At 46.2% G+C, this 23,752-nt stretch overlaps 1 protein-coding gene across 1 annotated transcript; it reads right to left on the bottom strand.

The window, feature by feature from the left end:
* Window positions 1-15,418: 15,418 nt before the first annotated feature.
* LOC124699434 (ubiquinone biosynthesis O-methyltransferase, mitochondrial-like) lies at window positions 15,419-22,484 on the bottom strand. Its single transcript, XM_047231738.1, has 10 exons — window positions 22,238-22,484; window positions 21,386-21,747; window positions 20,264-20,353; window positions 19,936-20,014; window positions 18,226-18,303; window positions 17,817-17,865; window positions 17,487-17,536; window positions 16,747-16,896; window positions 16,064-16,144; window positions 15,419-15,987 (listed from the first exon to the last, which is right to left on the bottom strand). Exons 2-10 carry the CDS (start codon window positions 21,655-21,657, stop codon window positions 15,859-15,861), a joined length of 978 nt encoding a protein of 325 aa, XP_047087694.1. The 5' UTR covers window positions 21,658-21,747; window positions 22,238-22,484; the 3' UTR covers window positions 15,419-15,858.
* Window positions 22,485-23,752: the final 1,268 nt, after the last annotated feature.

Here is a 23,752-nt window from a genome sequence, read left to right on the forward strand (position 1 = left end):
AGCAAGTTTCCCTCAGTATGAAACCAAGGTTTAATCGAACCGAGTAGGAGCCAAGAAGCACGTTGAAGGTTGATGGTGGCGAAATGTGATGCGGCGCAACAACAGGGATTCCGGCGCCAACGTGGAATCTGCACAACAAAACCAAAGTACTTTGCCCCAACGAAACAGTGAGGTTGTCAATCTCACCGGCTTGCTGTAACAAAGGATTAAACGTATCGAGTGGAAGATGATTGTTTGCAAGAAAATAGTAAAACAAGTATTGCAGTAGATTGTATGCTATGTAAAGAATAGGACCGGGGTCCACAGTTCACTAGAGGTGTCTCTCCCATAAGATAAAAGCATGTTGGGTGAACAAATTACAGTCGGATAATTGACAAATAGAGAAGGGCATAACAATGCATATACATGATATGATAAATATAGTGAGATTTAATTGGGCATTACGACAAAGTACATAGACCGCCATCCAACTGCATCTATGCCTAAAAAGTCCACCTTCAGGTTATCATCCGAACCTCATTCAGTATTAAGTTGCTAAGCAACAGACAATTGCATTAAGTATGGTGCGTAATGTAATCGACAACTACATCCTTAGACATAGAATCAATGTTTTATCCGTAGTGGCAACAGCACATCACAACCTTAGAACTTTCACATCACTGTCCCGGTGTCAATGAAGGCATGAACCCACTATCGAGCATAAATACTCCCTCTTGGAGTTAAGAGTACAAACTTGGCCGAGCCTCTACTAATAACGGAGAGCATGCAAGATCATAAACAACACATAAACAATAGATTGATAATCACCATAACATAGTATTCTCTATCAATCGGATCCCGACAAACACAACATATAGAATTACATATAGATGATCTTGATCATGTTAGGCAGCTCACAAGATCCAACAATGAAGCACAACAAGGAGAAGACGACCATCTAGCTACTGCTATGGACCCATGGTCCAGGGGTGAACTACTCACTCATCACTCCGGAGGCGATCATGGCGATGAAGAGTCCTCCGGGAGATGAATCCCCTCTCCGGCAGGGTGCCGGAGGCGATCTCCTGAATCCCCCGAGATGGGATTCGCGGCGGCGGCGTCTCCGGAAGGTTTTCCGTATCGTGGCTCTCGGTATCGGGGGTTTCGCGACGGGGGCTTTAAGTAGGCGAAAGGGCAGGTCAAGAGGCGGCGCGAGGGGCCCACACCACAGGCCGGCGCGGCCGGGGCCCGGGCCGCGCCGCCCTATGGTGTGGCCACCTCGTGGCCCCACTTCCTTCCCTCTTCGGTCTTCCGGAAGCTCCGTGCAAAAATAGGACCCCGGGCGGTGATTTCGTCCAATTCCGAGAATATTTCCTTACTAGGATTTCGAAACCAAAAACAGCAGAAAACGACAGAATCGGCTCTTCGGCATCTTGTTAATAGGTTAGTTCCGGAAAATGCATAAATATGACATATAATGTGCATAAAACATGTAGGTATCATCAATAAAGTAGCATGGAACATAAGAAATTATCGATACGTTGGAGACGTATCAGAGGTCGCCCGTGCTGTCTTCGGAGTCGAACTCCTTGGAGGAGCTCGAGGCCGGAGGAGGTGGAGTGGGAGGTGGAGGCGCGGCTGACATAGGCATCCCCAATGGGCCTGCCAAAGATGGTACCCGGGGTTTACTGAAGGCCCAGAACCCGAAGAATACGAAGACTCGGAAGCCCATTTAATGGTTAGGAAAGATAGTTTGTATTAGGAAAGATAGAGATTTGTAATCTTACGGGTTGGATACGAATCCCTCCCGAACTCTGTAACTTTTGTATCACGAAACCCTCGGCTCCGCCTCCTATATAAGGGGGAGTCGAGGGACAAAGAAAGCATCGAATCTACTGTCAACATAACCCTAGTTTTCATAATCGCCGAGTACTTTTCGCCTAAACCTTCGAGATCTACTTGCCCTCTACTTCTAGCAAAACCCTAGTCTACAATCTGTAGGCATTGACAAGTTAATCCCTTGTCAATTGGCGCCGTCTGTGGGAACTAGAGGCTGCAAGGATCTGATTTCGATGGCACGCTCAAGATCTTCGACTTCATCGACTGCAAGCAACGCGATGGATCGAGGTAACAAGGAAAAAACTGATCTATTCAATTTTATTCCTCACCCGCCCTCCCGTATGGATGCATGTGCCTATCTGGAGGAGCCCATCATCATGACGTTCGGAAAATTCCGATTTGGCGTCAACAAGGAAGGATCCTACCGTCTCGAAGTTCCGATCTCGTCGGAATTTTCAGCGGACGATTCTAACTTTTCGTCGAGTGACGAGGAGTCTTCATCGACACGCTTCGTCGACAGCAAGGCCAGCGGAAAGCTCGCCAAGATCTTCAGCAACACATCCTTCGAGTCGTCTGCGGACTCCTATATAAGCAGCGACTCCGACAGCATCGACAGCTTCAACTTCATCGACAAATCTGCTGCCATCGGAAAGGTCTTCACCACTCTATACGATGGTGTCACTAATCCTGAAAAAAATCAATGTGCAAAATATCATCAGATCTATGTGATAGGAGAGGCAAGCCGATCAGATCCAGAAACATCAGAGGCTTTCGACGATTTGGGAAATCCATACGTCGATCCCGCTGATCTCACAAGAGGTCTAGGCACCAAATATATCGGGAATCCTCCCCGCAACAAAGTCCAACTCCCGCAAGAAGCATGGGATAGGGCTGCGAAAGCCATGGATGGTTCAGAACCTATGACCACCACTGCTACTGTGCAAGAACTTCAAGCATATCAATATAGACTTGCTCGAGTAAACAGAGAGTTGGTAAAACAGACAGCTTCCCTGAACAGAAGAAAAGAGGCGGCATCCGCGTCAAGCAGACGTCGAGCAGAACTCAGTCGACAATCAGGAAATACAGGAGATAGTCACAGAGAAGCTCGAAGGAGAGCAATGTCTCGACTACAAAACATACCAGAAGCAGAGAGAGGAAACATAATTCAAAATCTCGACATGTCCTTCATGTCGATTGATACAAGGGGAAATATCATCCCAAAAACGCCAGAAGCAGGATACATGGCGACACAGGCTTACATCCTAGCGTCTAGACCACCTCCTGGGGACCCGAGAGAACCATTGTTCAATATGGCGATGGCTGGAGTAGGAGTAATGGGAACAGCGTTTGCAACAACGCCTCCCGAAGAAAATCCTAGGCAAAATAGTCCACGACACAACACAGCAGTTCAGGACCCACCAAGAGCAAGTGGTGCAAGAGACACAGCAGCCCAAACAAGGGTGGACAGAGCGCGACAAGAAAGAAGAGATCGTCAGCACTCAGAAGAGCTTGCCGACGAAGACATGTGTGGGCTCCCGTGTTTTACGAGAAGAGTCCGAAAAACTCGAGTCCCAAAAGGATTCAAGTTACCCGAGCATTTCAAGAAATTCGATGGCCTACAAGATCCCGAGGATTGGCTAGTGGATTATCTCGAGATGGTAAAGCTGGTAGGAGGAACCAGAGCAACGACTATGCGGAGTATCCAAGTCCACCCGAGCGGTGCCGCAAGATCTTGGATAAAGAAACTCCCCATAAATTCCATCGACGACTGGGAAAGCTTTGAGGAAATCTTCGTAAAGAACTTCCGATCCACCCGCAAGAAACCGCGTCGTTGGAAGAGCTCGAGGGCATGCCGACGTAAACACGACGAGTCGATGAGAAAGTATATACAGAGGTGGAACATTATTAAAAACTCGGCAGAGGATATATCTGACGAGAGAGCCATAGATGCGTTCGTAGCAGGAATCCGACGAGCAGATTTCGTCGAGGATTTGGGGAGAACTAACCCCAAGTCAATCTCAGCATTGATGGAGATAGCTAACAAGTGGGCAGATGGAGAAGACGCAATATATAACAAGCGACACAGGTCGCCAGAAGAGGATCGTGGTCGAAATTTTCAAAATAGAAGGCGATTTTCTCGCCAGTTCTACAACAACGATGCTCCCGGCCATATATCGGCTAGTTTTCGAGGAAACTCTGGAGGAAACAGTCGCGATGATTATCAAAGGAGTAACGAGCATCAAGGCGACAATAGAGGTGATTCTCGCGGCAGCAGACAAAATAATGGGCCAAGGTTCCCAAGACCTTACGTGTCCCCCGAGGAAATGATGAACGGACCATGTCAGATGCACTTTTATCTCGACAGTAATGGCAAGAGGCAGTCAGGACATCTCCAGAAAGATTGTCGCAATTTTCAAGCAATGTTGAGAGCCGCAGGAATCGCAAACAATCAAGCTATGAACAGAAATCCTCAAGGGCCAAGAAGTGAAATTCACATCCCACCTCCTCCCGCAATTACCGACGAAAATCGGCATCATCTCAGAATAGCGGCAGCACCACAACCACTCCCATATGTTGATCCCAATTCCAATGGTGCAGTCCTAATGATTCAGAAAGCTAGGCCATCCAACAGAGCGCAGAAGGTGATATCTCGACAAGTGTTCATGGCAGAGAAGATGCCCCCACCAACAGTCGAATACTTAAACTGGTCAGGGCAAGATATTGGCTTCACAATCGCGGATCATCCACAGCAAGTTCCTCGACCTGGACAATCAGCACTTATTTTACCCGCAGTAATTGCTGGTTTTGACGTGTCGAGAGTTTTCATAGATGGCGGCAGCAGCTTAAACCTTATGTACGCAGATACATTGAGGAAGATGAACATATCCCTAGCAAACTTGAAACCAACTGACACACGTTTCCATGGGATTACACCAGAGAAGCCAAGTTACCCACTGGGCAAAATCAACCTCGACGTTCAGTTTGGAACCCGAGAGAACTACAGGATAGAGAATTTGGAGTTCGAAGTTGTGGATTTCCCGTCGCAGTATCACGCTTTGTTGGGACGACCAGCATATGCTAGGTTCATGGCAGTGCCGCATTATACATATCTGCTGTGGAGGTTGCCTGGGCCTAAGGGACCTATCACAATCAAAGGAAGCTTTGCACTGGCCGATAAATGCGACAAAGATTTCCATCGACTGTCAGAAACTTTCGGGATGCAAGCAGAATATGCGGCACCTAGGCTCACTGATTATGATGTGTTGCCAGAGGTAGGAAGATCTAAGGAGCCAACTTTCAATATAAATAAAGATTCAAAAGAGGTACAGATCCACCCGACAGATCCAAAGAAAACGACGTCTATTGCTGCAAACATGGATGTCGCATAGGAAAGCGCGCTCGTCGAGTTCCTCCGTGAGCACTCGGAAAATCTTCGCATGGTGTCCAGCCGACATGCCGGGAGTACCCAGGGAACTTGCCGAGCACCACCTCAATTTGGATCCTCTTGCACGACCAAGTAAAGCAACCTTTGCGGCGTTTTTCAGAGCCTAGCCGCAAAGCTATGTTATCGGAAATAGATCGACTCAAAGATGCCGGGTTCATCGGAGAAATATCCACGGAAGCCACATGGGTAGCTAACCCAGGTGATGGTGCCGAAGAAACACACAATAGTCCTTCGCATGTGCGTCGACTTTACGTGTCTCAATAAACATTGTCCCAAGGATCACTTTCCCCTCCCAAGGATCGATCAAATCATCGACTCCACGGCAGGATGTGAACGTCTTTCCTTCCTGGACGCATATTCTGGTTATAACCAGATCAGATTAAAAGAAGAAGATGAAGCCAAAACAGCGTTCATCACACCTTATGGCGTGTTTTGTTACAAAACAATGCCCTTTGGTCTGAAAAACGCGGGAGCAACATATCGACGGATGATGCGAAGTGCCTAGCAACACAGATCGGGAAAAATGTACAAGTCTACATCGACGATGTCGTAATAACATCAAAGAAAGGGTCAACGCTGATTGAAGATTTGAAGGAAACCTTCGAAAACCTCGACAAGTTCTGCCTCAAGCTGAACCCGACAAAGTGCTCTTTTGGAGTACCCGCAGGAGAACTTCTCGGGTTCTTAGTATCAGCAAGGGGGATTGAAGCTAATCCCGAAAAAATACAGGCTATCGTTACTATGAGAAAGCCAACAAAGTTGAAAGAAATACAGCAGTTAACGGGGCGAGTCGCAGCTTTAAGCAGATTCGTCGCCAGGCTAGGAGAAAAGGCGTTGCCGTTCTACGCATTGATCAAGCAAGGGGAAAAATTCCAATGGAACGAAGAAGCAGACAGAGCCTTCGAGAACCTCAAGCGAGCAATTTCGACACCACCAATCTTGGTGGCGCCTAAAGAAAAAGAACCTCTCCTCTTATACATTGCAGCCACACCTCAGGTGGTCAGCACGGCCTTAGTAGTCGAAAGAGAAGAAGAAGGCAAGCTCCATGGAGTTCAAAGGCCAGTATATTTCATCAGCGAAGTACTGTCGCCTTCAAAACAGAGGTATCCGCAATATCAGAAACTGGCATATGGAGTTTTCACGACAGCAAGAAAACTGCGACACTATTTTTCGGCGCACCCGATAATAGTGGTCAATGAAGCTCCTTTGTCAAACATATTGAACAACCCAGAAGCCACGGGTCGTGTCTCCCTTTGGGGAATAGAACTTTCCCTCGGGACATCACGTATGAAAAGAAAAGCAATAAAATCGCAGGTCTTACCAGATTTCATTGCAGAGTGGATGGAGCTACAAAACACAGGACCCCCAGATTTATCGAGAACCTGGACCATGAATTTCGACGGGTCCAAAAGATTGGAAGGAGCTGGAGCAGGCGTGATCTTGGTATCACCCGAAGGCGATAAGTTGAAATATGTCTTGCGGATGACGTTCCCAAACGCATCTAACAATGAAGCAGAATATGAAGCTCTCATACACGGGATGAAGATGGCGAAAGCTTGCGGTGCAACCCGATTGAAAATTTTCGGCGACTCACAATTGGTGGCACAGCAAGTCATGAACCAATGCGATGCAGTAAACGAAAGTATGATGGCATACAAGGAGGTGTACAACGAGCTGGAAAAACTATTTGATGGTTGCGAGGTAAACCACATCAGCAGGATGAGCAATGATGAAGCCGACGTTCTTGCAAACATCGGGTCCCAATGCCTTGCGATCCCTCCAGGCGTGTTCTGGGAGGAGATTAGCGAGAGATCAACAAAGCCAGCAAAAACAAAGGAGAAGAAAGAGAAACCCTCGAGTATCGCCAAAAACACAGCAGAAGAAGAAGAAGAGCAAGAACTAGTCATGATGGTACAAGTTCCATGGATGCAGGCTTACATATCATACATCCTAAGGAAAGTCATACCCGACGATCCAGTTGAAGCAAGGCGAATAATCAGGAGATCAAAAGCTTTCACTGTGGTCAAAGGGGAATTGTACAAACGAAGTATCTCGGGAGTGCTACAGAGATGCGTCACACCCGAAGAAGGAAGAATCATCCTGAAAGATGTGCACGAAGGGATATGCGGGCACCACGCGAGTAGCAGAGCTATCGCAGCTAAGGTTTTCAGAGCAGGATTTTATTGGCTCACAGCAATCGAGGATGCAAAGGAAATAGTGCGCACTTGTGACGCGTGTCAAAGGTTTGCGGCAAGACCTCACTCACCAGCAGCGGAACTTATGCCAATCCCGCTATCTTGGCCCTTTGCTCAATGGGGTCTCGATATGGTGGGCAAGTTACACAAAGCTTCGCCAGGAGGTTATGAGTATATGCTTGTTGCTGTCGACAAGTTTACAAAATGGATCGAAGCAAAGCCGATAAATTCACCGGACGGCGCGTCAGCGATTAAGTTCGTGAAAAGCATTGTCTTCGCATTTGGAGTTCCTCACAAGATTGTGACAGATAACGGCAGCAATTTCACGTCCAAGGAGTTCAAAGCATACTGCGCGAAGTGGGCATTAAATTAAGTTTTGCGTCCGTTGCACACCCTCGGACCAATGGACAAGTCGAGAAGGCCAATGGCATCATCTCGCAATGGCATCAAGAAACGCCTCGCTAGGACCATTGGAAAAAGCCCGGCATACTTGGCCGGAGGAGTTACAAAGTGTGTTGTGGAGTATCCGAACAACACCAAATACGGCGACACAGGAAACACCGTTCTTTCTGGTTCATGGCGCCGAAGCAGTCCTGCCGATAGAAATAGAGCACGATTCTCCAAGAGTCACAGAATATGACGAAGAAACATCGAGAAAAGCTTTGGAGGATGATGTCGATGCTCTCGATGAAGCTCGAGACGAAGTCCTGTCAAGAGTCGCCAAATATCGGCAGGACTCGAAAAACTATCACAGTCGACGATTGCGGCCAAGGTCTTTTCAAGTTGGTGACTTAGTTCTGCGGCTCAACCAAAAAAGTCACGAAAAACTCGAATCACCATGGCTTGGACCCTACATCGTCACAGAAGTAATCGAAGGAGGAGCATACGTAATCAAAGACAAGAAGACAGGGATTGACGAGCCAAATCCCTGGAACGTGGCACAGCTCAGGCGTTTCTACGCCTAGGTGTCGAAAATATAGTCCTCCTTTGTAAAGCTACAATGTACTGAAACGCCCACGAGTTTTCAGACGCACTCTTTTCCTTTTTCGGGGCACCGAGTGGGGCCGGGAAAGGTTTTTAATGAGGCGGGCTCGTGGTGCTGCAATATAATAAAGATAGTGGAATTATATACTTTCTTCTCGACAAGATTAGGGGTTTTTCCCTACACGATACAATATATATATAAACACAGTGTCGACAAATGCAAAAGAAGTATCTGGCCTTGGTAAACATACCTCGCCAAAACAAAAAGAGATATAGACAAAATAGTGATCAACAAAAGACTCGGGGGCTTGCACCCGCAAAAAATAGTACACAGTGTATATTATCTTGCCTTGGGACACCCTCGCATTATAATAAACAATTGCAATCAAAAAACGCCCGGGGGCTTGGCGACAAAAATAAAATGACTTTACAATATAGTTCGTATATACAGGACACAAACTTCGGAATAAGTTTGTCTTCAAGGATTTCTCAATAAATTATCTATGGTCAAGCGTTCATTATTTACAGCACGGGTACTATGCTCAGCATAGCTACCTTTCACGAAGAATTCGGCATCCATCCGAAGAAGTTCGTCCATCATAGCTTCAGCAACAGGCGTAACAAGGTCGTCATATTTGCCGAAGTTTCTCCTTTTCTTCGACATCTTCTCCAGGCACTTTGGAACAATTTGCCCGACATCCAACTTCGGGTAGCAAATCTTTATCATGATCATCGCAAACCTTGCGCCAGCAGCTAGTTGGGCTCGTACAAAGCCGTGGATACGAGGAGCATCTCGAAATTTGTCCATCAATGCAGGAAGAGTCTCTGGCATCTTATTACGAGGAAACATGGTACCATAAACCAGAGCCAGAGTCCTCGTACAGAAATCCAGATACTCGCGAACCTGAACCGCACGGTCTTGGAATCTCACAATTTGGCGAGTCCGTTCGGGTGTGCCCCAAAAAGTCGACCCATGTTCACGCGCAAGCCGAAGAAGAACACTGGTACGAGCTTCAACACGCTCATCTTCAGTTGTAGCATCCAAAAAAGCACCTATTGTTTCTCAAAACAACTCAGTGAGCGATAAGGAGGCAAGCAGCAAAGGAAAAGCAGCAAGATAAAGACAATGAAACCTACCCGCCATATCCAAGCTAGCATCTGTTAGCAGTTGGAGCATAGAATCCTCTCGAGACTTAGCTGCAGTGGCTTCAGCAACAGCAGAATCCTTTTCAGCAATGGCAGCTTGTGCTTGCTGGAGTGCAATTTCCTCGGCTTCAGATGATTTGCGAGCCTTCTCCATCAGTACAAGTGATTGCTTCTTCACGTACTGAAGTTGGTGGCGAAGTTTATCCAATTCTTGCGGCAAGGAATCTTCGACAGGCGAAGCATCAGCAGGAGTTTCCTTTGTGGGAGAAGAAGGCGAAATATTGGAAGGACCAGGAGCTGGCGTATAATTGTCAAAAATCAACTGGCAAAGAGAAAAATTTCGACATCAATCATTGAGCAAAGATAGATCTCCATTCATTTCCATAAACATATACATGTCTATTACAAAAGGAGGACCTTCTAAAGGGATACTGAAGCAGTTCTCGACACTACGGCGACAAAGCCAAAAGAAAGAGGTACGCTAAAAAGAAAAAGCAGAGGCATTCAACTAGACCTCCGGCTTTGACGAGCTAGGAGTTGAAGATGGCTTGATCCCGATGTAAGCCAGGATTTTCCTCGTGTTGGGCTTGGCTGCCTTGATCAAGGATCTCCACCTCGACTGTTCTATTTGCTCCGTGTCGCCAACCTTCGACCGAGTCGACGGATCGTTGGCTATCGACAACTAAGGCGACAGTGTTCTCCACGGCAACCTTCATATTTTCATGGCGCACCTTTAATCCAAGATCTTCTGCTGGATTGAAGCATTTGGCAAGGTCAAGGAAAGTCTCGGGTGCCTCTCTCCTGGGGAAGAAATAAGGAAAAAGTCGCGACAGCCCTGCTTTAGCCTGATCAATGCCTTCGCGTGCCTCGCATCCATGAACTTCGAGGAGTGAAAGGGCGTCAAGCAGAGGATCATTGACAGGTTCATCAAGTTGAAACTTTTGAGCTGTTCTAGCTGTCAAGAACGAAATTTATTGAGTAAGCAAAAGAAGCACAGAGAAGGAAATACAAAAAATATTGAAGTGGTACTTACATACGAAGCGGCGACTTTGCGTCGTGACACGCTTAAGGATCGCCTCCTCGCGAGCAGATTGGGCAGCTATATGATCGCTTAGAGAAGTTTCGGCAGTGTGAAGCCTCTTTCGAAGTTCTTCGACACCAGCAGCGTCAGCCTTGGCCTTGTCGGCCTCTGCTCGCGCGTTAACAGCATCCGACTCAGCCTTTTTGCGAGCCTTTTCACTCTGCTCTAATTGCTGAGCAAGTGTGTTCGCACGCTCATTTGCTTCCGCCAGTTTTTCTACAGTGAAAGATAAATATAGTTACAAATTTCGACAACAAAGAAGGAACAAAAAGCACAGAGGCAAAGAGAAGCAGAGTATTACCTTCAGCTTTATTCGCATAATCACGGTACCCAACAAATTGGGCACCGATGCGAAGAAGATCTTTTATCACAGGCTGTTAACAAAAAAGAGAAGAAAAAGAGAAAATGGAGGTATGAGAAAAATATGGTGACAGACAGAAGAAAACAAAGGAAATATAAAACTTCGACAAAAAGAAAAGAACTTACATCTTCCATGAGAGGATTAGAGGAGCCACCCAATTGGAGAGTAGGCTCCGAGATAATCTCCGTCCTTGCCCTTTTCGGTGAAGGGGCTCGGGGGCTCGACGGAGGAGTAGAGGCGCCGAGGTTTTGTTGGGGAGGCGAAGATTCTTCTCCCTCAACTCGTGGCTCTGAAATAACTAGGGTACGTGACGTACTCGTTCGAGCAGCCACGTCCAAAGTTGGCGTTTCTTCGTCATCATCACTATGGAAAAAAGGGCGGCAGCATAAAGAGCAAGGCAAGCAAAAGATTCTTCGAATAAGAAAATACAAAAGACAGGGAACTTACGAGCTGATGATACTCGCAAGATATGGGTCATAACCCGCCTTTTTCGAGAAAGGAGCAGCTTCTTCGGGTTGAGAGGTCCCGGAGTCCTCGTCGACATTTCTCTTCCTTTTGCCCTTCGGAGAAACAGCAGGAGGAGGAGATTGAGCCGATGTAGTGTCTTCAGAGGCACCATCTTTTTCAGCAGATCCCGCAGACTTTTGAGAATCTGCGGGTTCATTCACAAAAGAGGAGGCCTCTTGGTTGTCATTAGAGACAACGGCCCTTTCTTCGACTTCCCCACCTTCAGGAAGAGGAGGAAGTGAAACAAGATTTGGGTGATTCTGTATAAAAAGAGAGAAGAATATTAGAAAGGAGCAAACAATGCCAAAAGCAAGGCAATAAAAAATTAAGCGACAATGATTACCTCAGGAAGTGCATGGGCGGCACTGTATGGTTTCACGCGACAAGAAGAGGGGACGGAATCCTTTTTGCTGAGGGAGGTGATCTTTCGGACAAGCCTTTCCAAGTCCTTGACTTCCAAATCCACCGACAGCCGATCCACGTCTTTGTCGCCAGTATATTTCCAGAGAGGGAATTTGCGAGCTTGCAGAGGCTGAACTCTACTCTTAAGGAAATATACTATAATCTGGATACCTGACAATTCCTTGCCGCGAGTATTTTGCAACTCATGGATGCGAGTCATCAGGGCTTCAGTCGAAGTTCTTTCTTCCTCGGTAGCCTCTGCATCCCAGGAACGGCGACGGAGAATTTTCTCGGCACCATCAAACGGAGGGATGTTGTCCTCTGCACATCCGTGGTTCTCTTCACGAATGTATAACCACCTCTTGCGCCAACCTTGAACGGAGTCAGGGAGCTTGACGTCGAAGTAATCAGCAGTAGAACGAATAGAGATAACAACGCCGCCTATATTATAGGCGACATTGGGAGAGCCATTGCGGCGACAAAAGAAAATGCGCTTCCAAAGCGCCCAATTGGGCGAGACGCCAAGGAAGGCTTCACAAAGCGTGATGAAAATAGAAATGTGGAGGATTGAGTTTGGCGTGAGGTGGTGAAGCTGGAGACCGTAGACAAAGAGTAGTCCACGGAGAAAAGGATGGATGGGGGTGGATAAACCACGGATGAGATGGTCGACAAAACTTACCCGGTATCCCATTGGAGGGGCTGGGTAGCTTTCTTCACTGGGGAAGCACACTGCTTTGGCTTTGGCAGTGATTCCCAGTTTCTTCAGGAGATTCAGATCCTGATTCGTGATCTTGGACCTCTCCCACTCCGCAGTTCCAAGATCCGCGGCAGCCATTGACGACTCAGGTGTGGTGTGCCTGGTCAAGCGACGCGGTGGCATCAACAATGGCGGTGGAGCGTGGCTACGAAGCGGAGAGCTTTAGGAGCAGTGGAGCGCACGAGGAGATTTTGCAGAGGAAAGCAGAGAACGGCGCGAGCAGAAGTGCTCGAGGAGGAAGAAGGGGAATTTATATAGAGGTGCGGTGAAGCGACGGAACCGTTGGATGAAGAAAGAATGCAGGAGATGATTACCACGTGGCAACAAGGGCAAACTGGTCTTTTAACATTGACGAGGTTACAGAACGTGCGCCAGGAAAAGCGGAGGACGTGTATCCCCCACTTGCACGACGTGTCAACGTGGTGCGAACAATGGACCCACAGTGCAGAAAGAGTTTCGACTATTGATAGAGATGAAGAGAATTTGACAAGGGAGAGTATGTCGACAAGAAAAATAAAAAGAGAATGGCGACAAGACAAATCAGTTGAATACTTTTGGAGCCTTTGATCAAATACAAGTTTTTGCCCAAATGCTCGGGGGCTACTTTGAAAAAATAGAAAATTTCGAGTATGACAATATAGAAATGTCGAGAGCCTATGCTCAAATGCAAGCATTTGTTCATAGCCTCGGGGGCTACTCCCATCGGGAGCGCTGGTCGCGCACCCGATAGATATGAAAATATCGACAAGGATTATAAATATAGCGACAATATGCAATAAAATGTTGAGCCTACAACCAAGCACAAGTTCTTGGCTGTAGCCTCGGGGGCTACTCCCATCGGGAACGCTATTCGCGTGCCCGATGAAATTTGTAAAGAAAAAGAAAGAAAGATAGAAAAGCAAGAGAGTATATTTCGAGTTATACCTAACTCTACATATACTCCCATCGGGAAGACAAAATAAGTCATCAAATATGACTCAATAAAATGTGCTATTCCAAAGGCGAAAAGCACTCGACAATATATTCTCGTAACGCCAAAGTTGCGATCAATTTCTGAATGCCGCAAAATTGCGAAGGTAAGACCCCAGCATCCGTTCTGCTGGGCGTGGCATCGCCAAAGACTCGCGCTCGCTACTTTTATCCGTATCAACGGATACGAAGAAAAATCCTAACGGACGCGTTAGGTACCCGATAAATTTGATCGGGACTCGACGGAATGGTAAGACCTTAAGCGGCACCCGTCGAAGTTTACACCAAGCATCCCGAGATCATGTCCAGGGACGTGATCTTGAAGTAGGTTTTTGTGGATTGCCACTAGAGCAGTTAACTAGTACCTGATCCGTCAGATGAACTAGCCCCAACTACCGTTATCCCTGTACAAAATAGTGTTTGCATATCGAAAGATTATGTGATGAGTAAAATTGGAGATTTTCCCTGATTCTCCGATTCAAGAAAAATCTCGGGGGCTACTGACATAGGCATCCCCAATGGGCCTGCCAAAGATGGTACCCGGGGTTTACTGAAGGCCCAGAACCCGAAGAATACGAAGACTCGGAAGCCCATTTAATGGTTAGGAAAGATAGTTTGTATTAGGAAAGATAGAGATTTGTAATCTTACGGGTTGGATACGAATCCCTCCCGAACTCTGTAACTTTTGTATCACGAAACCCTCGGCTCCACCTCCTATATAAGGGGGAGTCGAGGGACAAAGAAAGCATCGAATCTACTGTCAACATAACCCTAGTTTTCATAATCGCCGAGTACTTTTCGCCTAAACCTTCGAGATCTACTTGCCCTCTACTTCTAGCAAAACCCTAGTCTACAATCTGTAGGCATTGACAAGTTAATCCCTTGTCAGCGGCAGCCTGGCCGCGTCCGGCGCTGCTCATGGTGGATCTGCTGGAGGCTGAGAGGAAGCGGCGCTACGGCAGCGGCGGCTAGGGTTTAGTGGGAAGGAGATGAGATGCTCGCGCCCCTGTATATATAGGTCGGAGGCAGGGCGATGGCCGCACCACGCGTGGCATCGCCATTACTACGTGCGCAGAGGTAGGCGACGGCCGCGCCACGCAAGGCATCGCCATTTACGCGGCCGCAGACTGCCGAAACGACGCCTCGCTGCCAGTACTGGCGGAGAAGACGCATCGACGCAGGGTCGCTGCCAGGCGGGCCCGACGAAACATCCGCTTGACGCGAGCGGACACTTTCCGTGTTCGCCGAGCGTCCGACAGAGACGCATCCTAGGCGTATATTTGGTCCAGGTTTGCGTCTCCGCGGACGGCCCGGTCACTTTGCGTCGCCCTGCTGGAGGTGGTGCTAGACGCATTTCTGATGACGGCGGACGAAAACGGTCGCTCAGCGTCCGGTCGCGGCGGACGAAAATGGTCGCTCAGCGTCCGTTTGCGTCGCGCCGCTGGAGATGCCCCAAGTAGAAGAAATGTTCGCCATTTCTGGGATGTGCAAGCCTGCTTCTGGGAATGAGGGTAGAAGAAGTGTTCGCCTTTTCTGGGATGTGCAAGCCTGCTTCTGGGAATGAGAAATCTTATGGTAATTTAGTTAGGAGAAATGCTTCTGGCAGCGTATGTTAATGCATTGTAGCTACCCTGGGGACTGCTATTTGTGGTGTCATGTTGGCATTTCGTTTGGCTGATCTTGATTGTTTTGACCTGCCTTGCAGATTGAGTAATATCATTTGACTAATGTATTCTTCCCGATCACATAAAAGTGGCATCGGAAGCAATAAATACACTACCAAATTATCAGCTTAGCCAAGTGTAAACAATATACAAATATAATTGTGTATACTACCTGTTGACATAAAGACAGCCAAAAACAATATTCCTTGCTTAACTTCCTGCTCTCCTTGATGTACTAGATTAGATGCAAGGTATTACCCTGAACTCGATAAACTTGCCTGAAACATACTTTTATTACAAACTGTGGAAACTTAAGCAGCCCTACATGGTAGCTGTTCTCTCCCATCAACTTCTCAAAGAAAACAAGACTACTCCGTGTTTCCTGTTCCTGGGGATAACGCAAAAGGACAATCTCTTCTTGGTGCTACTTGATTGTGAGATCCCTGATAAAATATGGAGTTGCATAAGTTTTGCTTCCAAGAAATGTTCCAAAGGTGCACAGACGATCCTTTCTCCACCCATTATCTTGCTACTGTGAAATCGTTGACGGTGTTTCGCTTCTTTTTATGCCGTAAGCAATGTAATTTATACTAATATCATCAGACAGAGACCACCCTTGAGTAAACGGATTATAGACAAACCCTGACATTTCTTCTACCTGGAGAGAAGATGTCAAGCTATAAGTAAAATAAACTGGCAGCAAAATCATCATGTGGCAGTGATTAGTAGTTTACAGAGATCGAGGCTCTTTGCAGCGCTAGGACTAGCTCCTCTGGGGTGACTAGTTTGGACCACTCATGCGTGCCTATAGGAAGCTGTAAAAGTACAAAGAAAATAATTTAGAGTACAGTGTCATATTTGATGCTCATTCAGCGGAGCATCATGTTAAGTTCGAATTAGCATATGTTGAAACAGCATGTTGGTAATTGTGCAGATGAGCATATAGCATATGAGTGTTTCGTCGGAGGATCTGAGTTGTTACTGAATTCTAGTGTTATAACCCAGTAAACACAGCTGACTACCTGATCAATATATCCCTATGCATTTATTTATCTGTCACCTGTGCAACCTGGCATAGTCATGAACTCAACATAAGACCGCACTTCCGACCAGTATGTACCGAAAGACATGTTAGAGAGGATAGACATTTCAATTTTTACCATGAATTCAACGACCGATTTCCTTTCACAAAACTTATGTACCTGATAAATTCAATGACCTATTTTGTTTGGATCGAGATTACTCATGACATTAGCAAAAGTGCTAAGAGCTTACAATCAACAGATGAGTCAAGATTTCACTAAGCTAACCACCATGGAATGCCATATTTCTCCAACATAATACACTGCCGAGAAAGTGAATCAATCTTCGATAGGAAATGAAATAAATAAAATATAAGATGGACAATTGGACTAACCAATCTGAGAATATATTCAGCACCAATGATGGCAGTCGCATATGCTCTCATTGACCGATTAATGGTAGAAAGAACAGTGGCGCCATTGGGAACTGTCAAGGCCGATAGAGATTTGCAGAACTCCAGAGGATTATCAACGTGCTCAATCACCTGCACGCAAATTAAGATAATTCATATTTATGATCCACTACATTAGTTTTCGTCAAGAAAGATACACATGCAACAGGCTAAAATCTGCACTGACTGGTGGGAACATAGCTATCACAACGAGCTTATATGGTGTGTTACGATATTCTGTTATAAATTATGCGAGTTCTCCAGATATTTCTCACTTGATGACTTGTTTTCGTTGGACACAGATGCACACAGAGGCAGAATAGATTAATGAACTTCTTCTGGCTTGATTGTTTGGATGGTGTGGGTAGCTCTCCTCTTTATTTAGATGCCACTAATCAATACAGTCCTAACTAGCCTAATGATGTCTTTATTTGAGTGGCTAGAGCCATCTTCCCCTCCCAACGCGACTCTAACAGAAGCTATGTGCAAAACAAATACATATTAATCAAATCATTTTCCAATACCATTTGAGGGTAAAAAAAAGGATCCCACATCAATAATAACCAAAACACCTCACGATACACTATTCTATGAAAAATAAGCTATGGATGCACTCTATTCTTGATCAAACACCTTCTCTGGAGAACAACATGGATGTAAGACGGGATGAAAAAAGTCCATACCTCAAGGGAAATTACAGCATCAAATTGCCTGTTCTCTTTTACCAAATCCTCTGCATATGAACAATAATACACATATGTTATGCTGTCTTCAGCCATAAGAAATAGCAGGGATAATCACTTGTATATGTAAATTTAACCTCGACTCTTCGCTCAAAAAAAAATTTTAACCTCAACTAGTTTAAATTTGGAAGATGCTGATGTTCCTTTACAGTCCAGTTAATTGTTGAGAGTAAAATATATTTAATCAAGATAGCAAATGTTTTAACTACATAGTGAAGCAACATAACTGAAGTGTCACTCAAACATGCCCTGAAAGTGATTAGTGATTACCAGCTGTTGTGCAGCAATACTCAATGGAAGCAGTTGTTGGATCAGATGCCTGCGAAGGCAAGAACCAAAAATTGTTAGTTAAAAATACAATAAATTCATCATTTCTCTGGCAATTCCTGCATTACAAAATCATGACCAATCGATGCACTTGTAGGGGAATTTAATGTCTACATGAGTAAATGACTAAAGGTTGATGAAAAGTACAAGGAATTATCAGTCCCCAGAAGCTTAATATGGATGCATACTGATCATGTTCTAATACCAATATACCATCAGGCAACGTATGAGTCAGACCGTATATTAGCATTATATGTTTCGTAGGCATCAGCAGTAAGCTAATAAAACTTAGCAGTATACATTTCTTGTCTAAATCTAAGTAATAATTGGCATGAAGATGAGTAATACATACGGCATGAATATGTGCAATCTTTATATTCTCGTCACCAGCATCAATCCCAGTAACTGTAGCTCCCATTCGAGCAAGAGGCTGTCACCCAACACCAAGAATCCAAAAAAAAAAAACATATATTTTATTCGTCGGTTCAATCACACATAAAAAGAGAACAGATGTTAGTCCTGATTGCACTGTAACACCACAAGGAAATTGATCTAAGACAAAAACTGACTATTTCAAACCAACTAGTTATGGCATGTCTGGACTACAGATGCACTAACTCTACATTAATAAGCTGACTCAAATATAGGCAAGGGAACACAGTGAAGAGCTTGGATAGTTCAATGTTTCTTTATAGGCTATAGAGACTATAAGTTGAAATGCTGGAAGATGGTTATAGATGTGAACACGAATTTCCACTCTAAAAGATCAAAGTGGGTACACTGTACAATGTGACACCTCATATAAAAAAGAATATGATAAGTAAGAGGCCAATTACTACATGTCCAGTATCCATTTCTATACCAGAGAACCTGACTTAGTTCTCCCTTTCACACAGATGTAAGAGCATGTCTAACAGGCCCCGTATTTCGCTGCCCCGTATAAGTCTCTTTTTTCGCCCCGTATCGAAAAACTGCAACATTTCGAGCCATTCCGTCTAGCAGACCCCGTATTTCGCCCCGTATTTTCAAAAATAAAAAGCCCGGGAAGATCATCTTCATTGATCATACTAGGATTCATACATACATATTGGTGATCATACTACGGATCAAACTAAGCTAACCTACCTCTAGTCGTCAAGAATGACGTAGGGGATGAAGGCGATCCTCGCCGCCTCCTCCCGCGCCTCCCGCGCCTCCCGCGCCTGCCGCGCCTCGAACGCCTCCACCTGAGCGATGGCCGCCGCCTCCTCCTCTGCCTCCGCCCGAGCTTTCTCGGCGGCATCCGCCTCGGATAAGGCGAGCGCACGGCGGAAGGCCGCCTCCTCTTCCGCCGCCTCCTCTTCCTCGTCGCCGCCTCCGCTTCCTCCGCCGCTGCTGCTGCCGATGGTCGCCCTCCATGCCGCCTTGGACGCGCGGTCGCGCTGCCAGTCGGCGAGCCACTTCTCGAACGCATCGCCGCTCATTGGCTTGAGCGGCGGGTCCTGCTTGTACCACCGCCCACCGGCGGCGTACTCCCGGAGCGGCTCCGGCACGTACTCCGCCCCGGCGTACTTGCAGGCCGCGCGACGGCTCCCCGCGGCGGAGTACTTGCATTTGAGCCGCCATGCTTCCTCTACGGTGTCCGGCGAGCGGGATCGCTTCGATCCGCTCGCCGGCGATGCCCTACTGCGGCGGCGGGAGTCCATCCTAGCGGCGCGGGCGAATGCGGCGCGGGGAGCGGCTAATTGCTCGCCGGAGCGAGGAGGAGGAGGCGGCGGCGCGCGGCGGAGCTAGGGTTGCGAGCGAGGGGTGAACCCCTCACTCGCACCTGCGCCCACTATATGTACGGGGCGACGGGGCCGATTTCCGGGCCCCGTATTCCGCCGAAACGGGGCGGCCCGAATACGGGGCCTGCTAGACGGCCCAAACCGCGCCTGCCCCGTATGTCGCCGGAATTTTACGGGGTGGGCGGGTTATACGGGGCCTGTTAGACCTGCTCTAAGACCCTCAAGATATATTTATTATTTCGTATGTTAAACAACAGAAGGTTTTCTTAAAAGGATTGGTTGTTAAAGCTTGATACCTCTGAGAGAATGCCACCTCCACATCCGACATCGATAAGTTTAAGACCTTCAAGTGGCTTAGCTGAATATGGATCCCTCCTGGAAGAGTGAACTTTAGGGGGAAAGAACTAGAGCAAATGTGGAACCCTGAGGGACCACTTAGGCCAAATATAGCAAAAGGTAACAATATTGATCACGAGAACTGAGGAATGGTAAATGATCAGAATACGGAATAAAGATGGCTGCAATTAGCTATCCAATAGCTGCTTGCTCTTCAGGAAAAGAAAAACTAAAAAACACCATAGCAATGCTCCATAGAAAATAAAATGCAGGATACAGTAAACGTACCTGAAATGTCTACAGAGTGTGGAGCGGATAAAAGATAGCCGTGCTGGATTCATCAAGTGCAATGGTTTGAATGGACCTTGAGAATCCCACCTATTTATAACAGAAACAGTGCCATCAGTCATCACCAGTAAGCAATCATATGCAAAGCAAAAAAACATGTTGTGCCCTTTATTTTGCGCATCTTAAAACATATACATACTACTACGAAGTGTTGCACACAGTAGCCCATACACTGCAAAGAGCATGATAGGCGAATACTTCTACAAAGAACAGGGAGGATATGATACAAATACCCAATAGACAGATTTGGTTTTGATAACCATTGGTCATCAACGAAAAAGACAACTAAGTAGGCATTCTCCATGCACAGTAGCCCATACACCAAACTACTTTTTGCGCACTTCCCTTAACACAGAAATGCATGCCAATTCACGGGAATGTTTCAACAAACTACACTAGATGTTGCAACTTATCCCATTAGAACTGGTATCTAATTCTGAAGTCCTCTATGCCCACACATCCCCTATGCCCACTGTTCATCACAGTGAGTTGTGGTAGACCTACTTCCGAAAGAGGGAACGTCACGTCGCTCATCGAATCCAAAAATGGGCACAGAAAATTCGCATATATTCGGAGAATGGTGTTTTGGCATATGGGAGCATATGCTCCCTTTATTTTAAAATGCACGTTACACACATTTTAAAATTTCAAAAAATAATGAAACGAAAAATTGGCACGTACATCTTCACGTCCTACACGCTCACAAAGTCGTTTCGTGAAAAATCGACTTGTCGTGTAGCATGTGTAAAAAGACAAAATTCAATGCTAAAAATAAGCCTTTTCAGAAAATATTTTTTTCTTTTTTACATAGACCATAAAAAATATTGGTTCCTCACGTAACTTGACGAACCCAAGTATATCATGGAGATGTACATGTAGAATTTTTTGCCAATTTTTTTTGACATTTCGATATATAATTTTTTTGTAGAGGGAGAATATGCACCCGGGAGCCGAATTGAATTTCCAATATATTTCGGGTTTACTCTGTTCCAAAACATTATAAGCAAGAAATCAGCAAAAGGGGGGCCTGGTCAAGCCTAGGAGGGAGGGGACGGATCTCACCAGGTCTCGGCGATGGAGGCGAATTTGGCCACCTCAGCGGGGTTCAGCGACGAGGTAGAGGATCCTCCGCCCCCGTGCCGCGACGGGCCTTGAGGCGGGGATGGGGGAGACGGCGGGAGCGACGAGGAGGATGCGGACGCGGCGGCGGAAGCACAGCGACGCCATTGGGCGTGCGGAGACGGGAGTAGAGGGTCCGGGAGGCGCGCGCCGCGGAGGGGAGCCGTGGACGAGGCGAGGGCTCGGCGGAGTGACGGAGCGACGCGGTGGAGCATCTTTTGCTTTGCTAGCTCTGGTCAGGGATTGCCAGCGGAGCCGGAGGCGACACGGTGGTGGACTTTTTTCTTTTTTTGAACAGAGGATGCCTGCCAAGAGGCTGCAAACTGTTATATAAACGGTGAGTACAGGATTAACACTAAGGACCCTAAAGAAAAGAAACATTACAGTCATGAGCAAAGCGCTGGATTCATTCTCATCCCATTGCCGGAGCGACTGCACTCCAATCCCCCGCCCATGGCATCATGAGGCAACTAACAAGGCATACCCGTACAGACAATCTTCAAGCATTTGCATCAAATTGTTTAAAGTCGACTGCTCCTCACTTGCCCAAGGGACAACGCAGCCCCATATCTATTTTGCCTTAAGAGAAGGGTGGAAACTGAATTCCCCCTTTCAGAATCCACCGATGCTTCTCTGTTCAAGGCCTATATATCATCATCATACTGGAGAAAAGACAAGGGGCACCGGTCGATCCGGCCGGACAACCAACATCTCCTACCCTAAACCAACCAAGACGAGGAGTGAAAACAGCAGTTGGACTAAACGATCTCCATTCCGTGGAACAAATACACTTACCAAGTACCACCGGCGCGACGCGAGGAAGAGCGCTCGCTGTCGCTGCTCCGGCCCCGGCGACTCGCGAAGGGATCGACGCTGCAGCCGGCGATCTATCGATTGGGTGGATGGCTGGCTGGCTGGCTAGGTAGGTAGGTCCGGGTGGCAGAATGGAAGGCGCAATTGGGACGGAGTGCAGCGTGGGGAAGGCGGCCGGCGGCTGGCTGGGGAGGGCTCGTCGTCGGCGGGGGGAAACCCTAGCGCCGGGCGATTCCAATTTTTGGGAGACAGGGGCTAGGCTAGCGGGCGCCAAAGTTAATTACGGTTAATTACATACGCTTTGTATATTTTATTTTTACTTATGGGATAACCAAAGCCAAAGTAGAAAAAAAAATCCATTGCATATCTAGAGCTGGATTCGGCTACCCCATAAGCTCACAAAATTAATCTCTTACATATGTTGAGTGCATCTTGCTTTGACCCCAATATGACATACCCCGATCGAGTACACTAGGCTGTGGTGGCATTCTAGAAAGTTAGGTGGCAAGCACCCACTGTTTGTTTAGATTAATTGTCCGTTTTTTAAGTAAAAAACGCCACAGAAAATCCAAAACTAAATATCACCTCAAACAAATAACCATTTCTACGCTAGTCAACCAGAGTATCTTCTCATCTACAAAACAAGAGTATCTTCTGTGGAAAAATTGTGTCATGTTCACGACGTAGAGTTTCTGCTGTTTTCTTTCTTTGTTCAATGCATACACCCTTTTTTCCTTTGGGGTACGCAGAATTGACGGTGAAATTACACTCACATTTGACATTATTTGGTCATTCAGAATCTCAGTTCTGTATTTGAATTTATAATGATAGATACTTATTCTTGTGACCTAAGTTAACATCATACATATTTAGTATTGATTATTGTGACTAAATGGAGTTCTGCGTTTGTACCAACATGGATTTAATAAAAGAGAGACAATCATACATTTGGTTATTTAATTGGACATGCACTCAAGATCACGTAAAATGAACAATTTGTCTACCTAATTTATTTGGGACAATCACAATCAAACTGAAGGGGAAATTATTCAAATCACCCACCATGTTTGGATATTTTAATGGACACAATTTTTGTTATCTCACAAAACCTGTTGAGTACCGACTTACGGCCCCATACTTGAATCCTGCGTGCAATGAGCCTATATGCTCTAATTAACCCTATAAAGCAAAAAAAAAAGAAATGAATCAACACATTCTGATGAATATTTGTATAAAATAAGAAAGGTGATTGTTTATCTAGAATACAAGGTGATTCTTTCTCTTGACATGTTTTCAACCAAAATTGTCGCTCTTCGTATCCATATATTTTGTTTTCCTTAAATCGTGACTACATTTCTATCAGTGACATTAATGAACTCTTTCAATGGATATACCAAACAACTACACCTGATATATAATCTTCTTTAATTGATGTACCAGGCAACAATAAACGATAGTTTCGACCCCTAATGCAAAATGTATATGTGACATGCATGG

This window comes from Lolium rigidum, chromosome 1 (genome assembly GCF_022539505.1).
Source record: "Lolium rigidum isolate FL_2022 chromosome 1, APGP_CSIRO_Lrig_0.1, whole genome shotgun sequence".
Classification (NCBI taxonomy): domain Eukaryota; kingdom Viridiplantae; phylum Streptophyta; class Magnoliopsida; order Poales; family Poaceae; genus Lolium; species Lolium rigidum.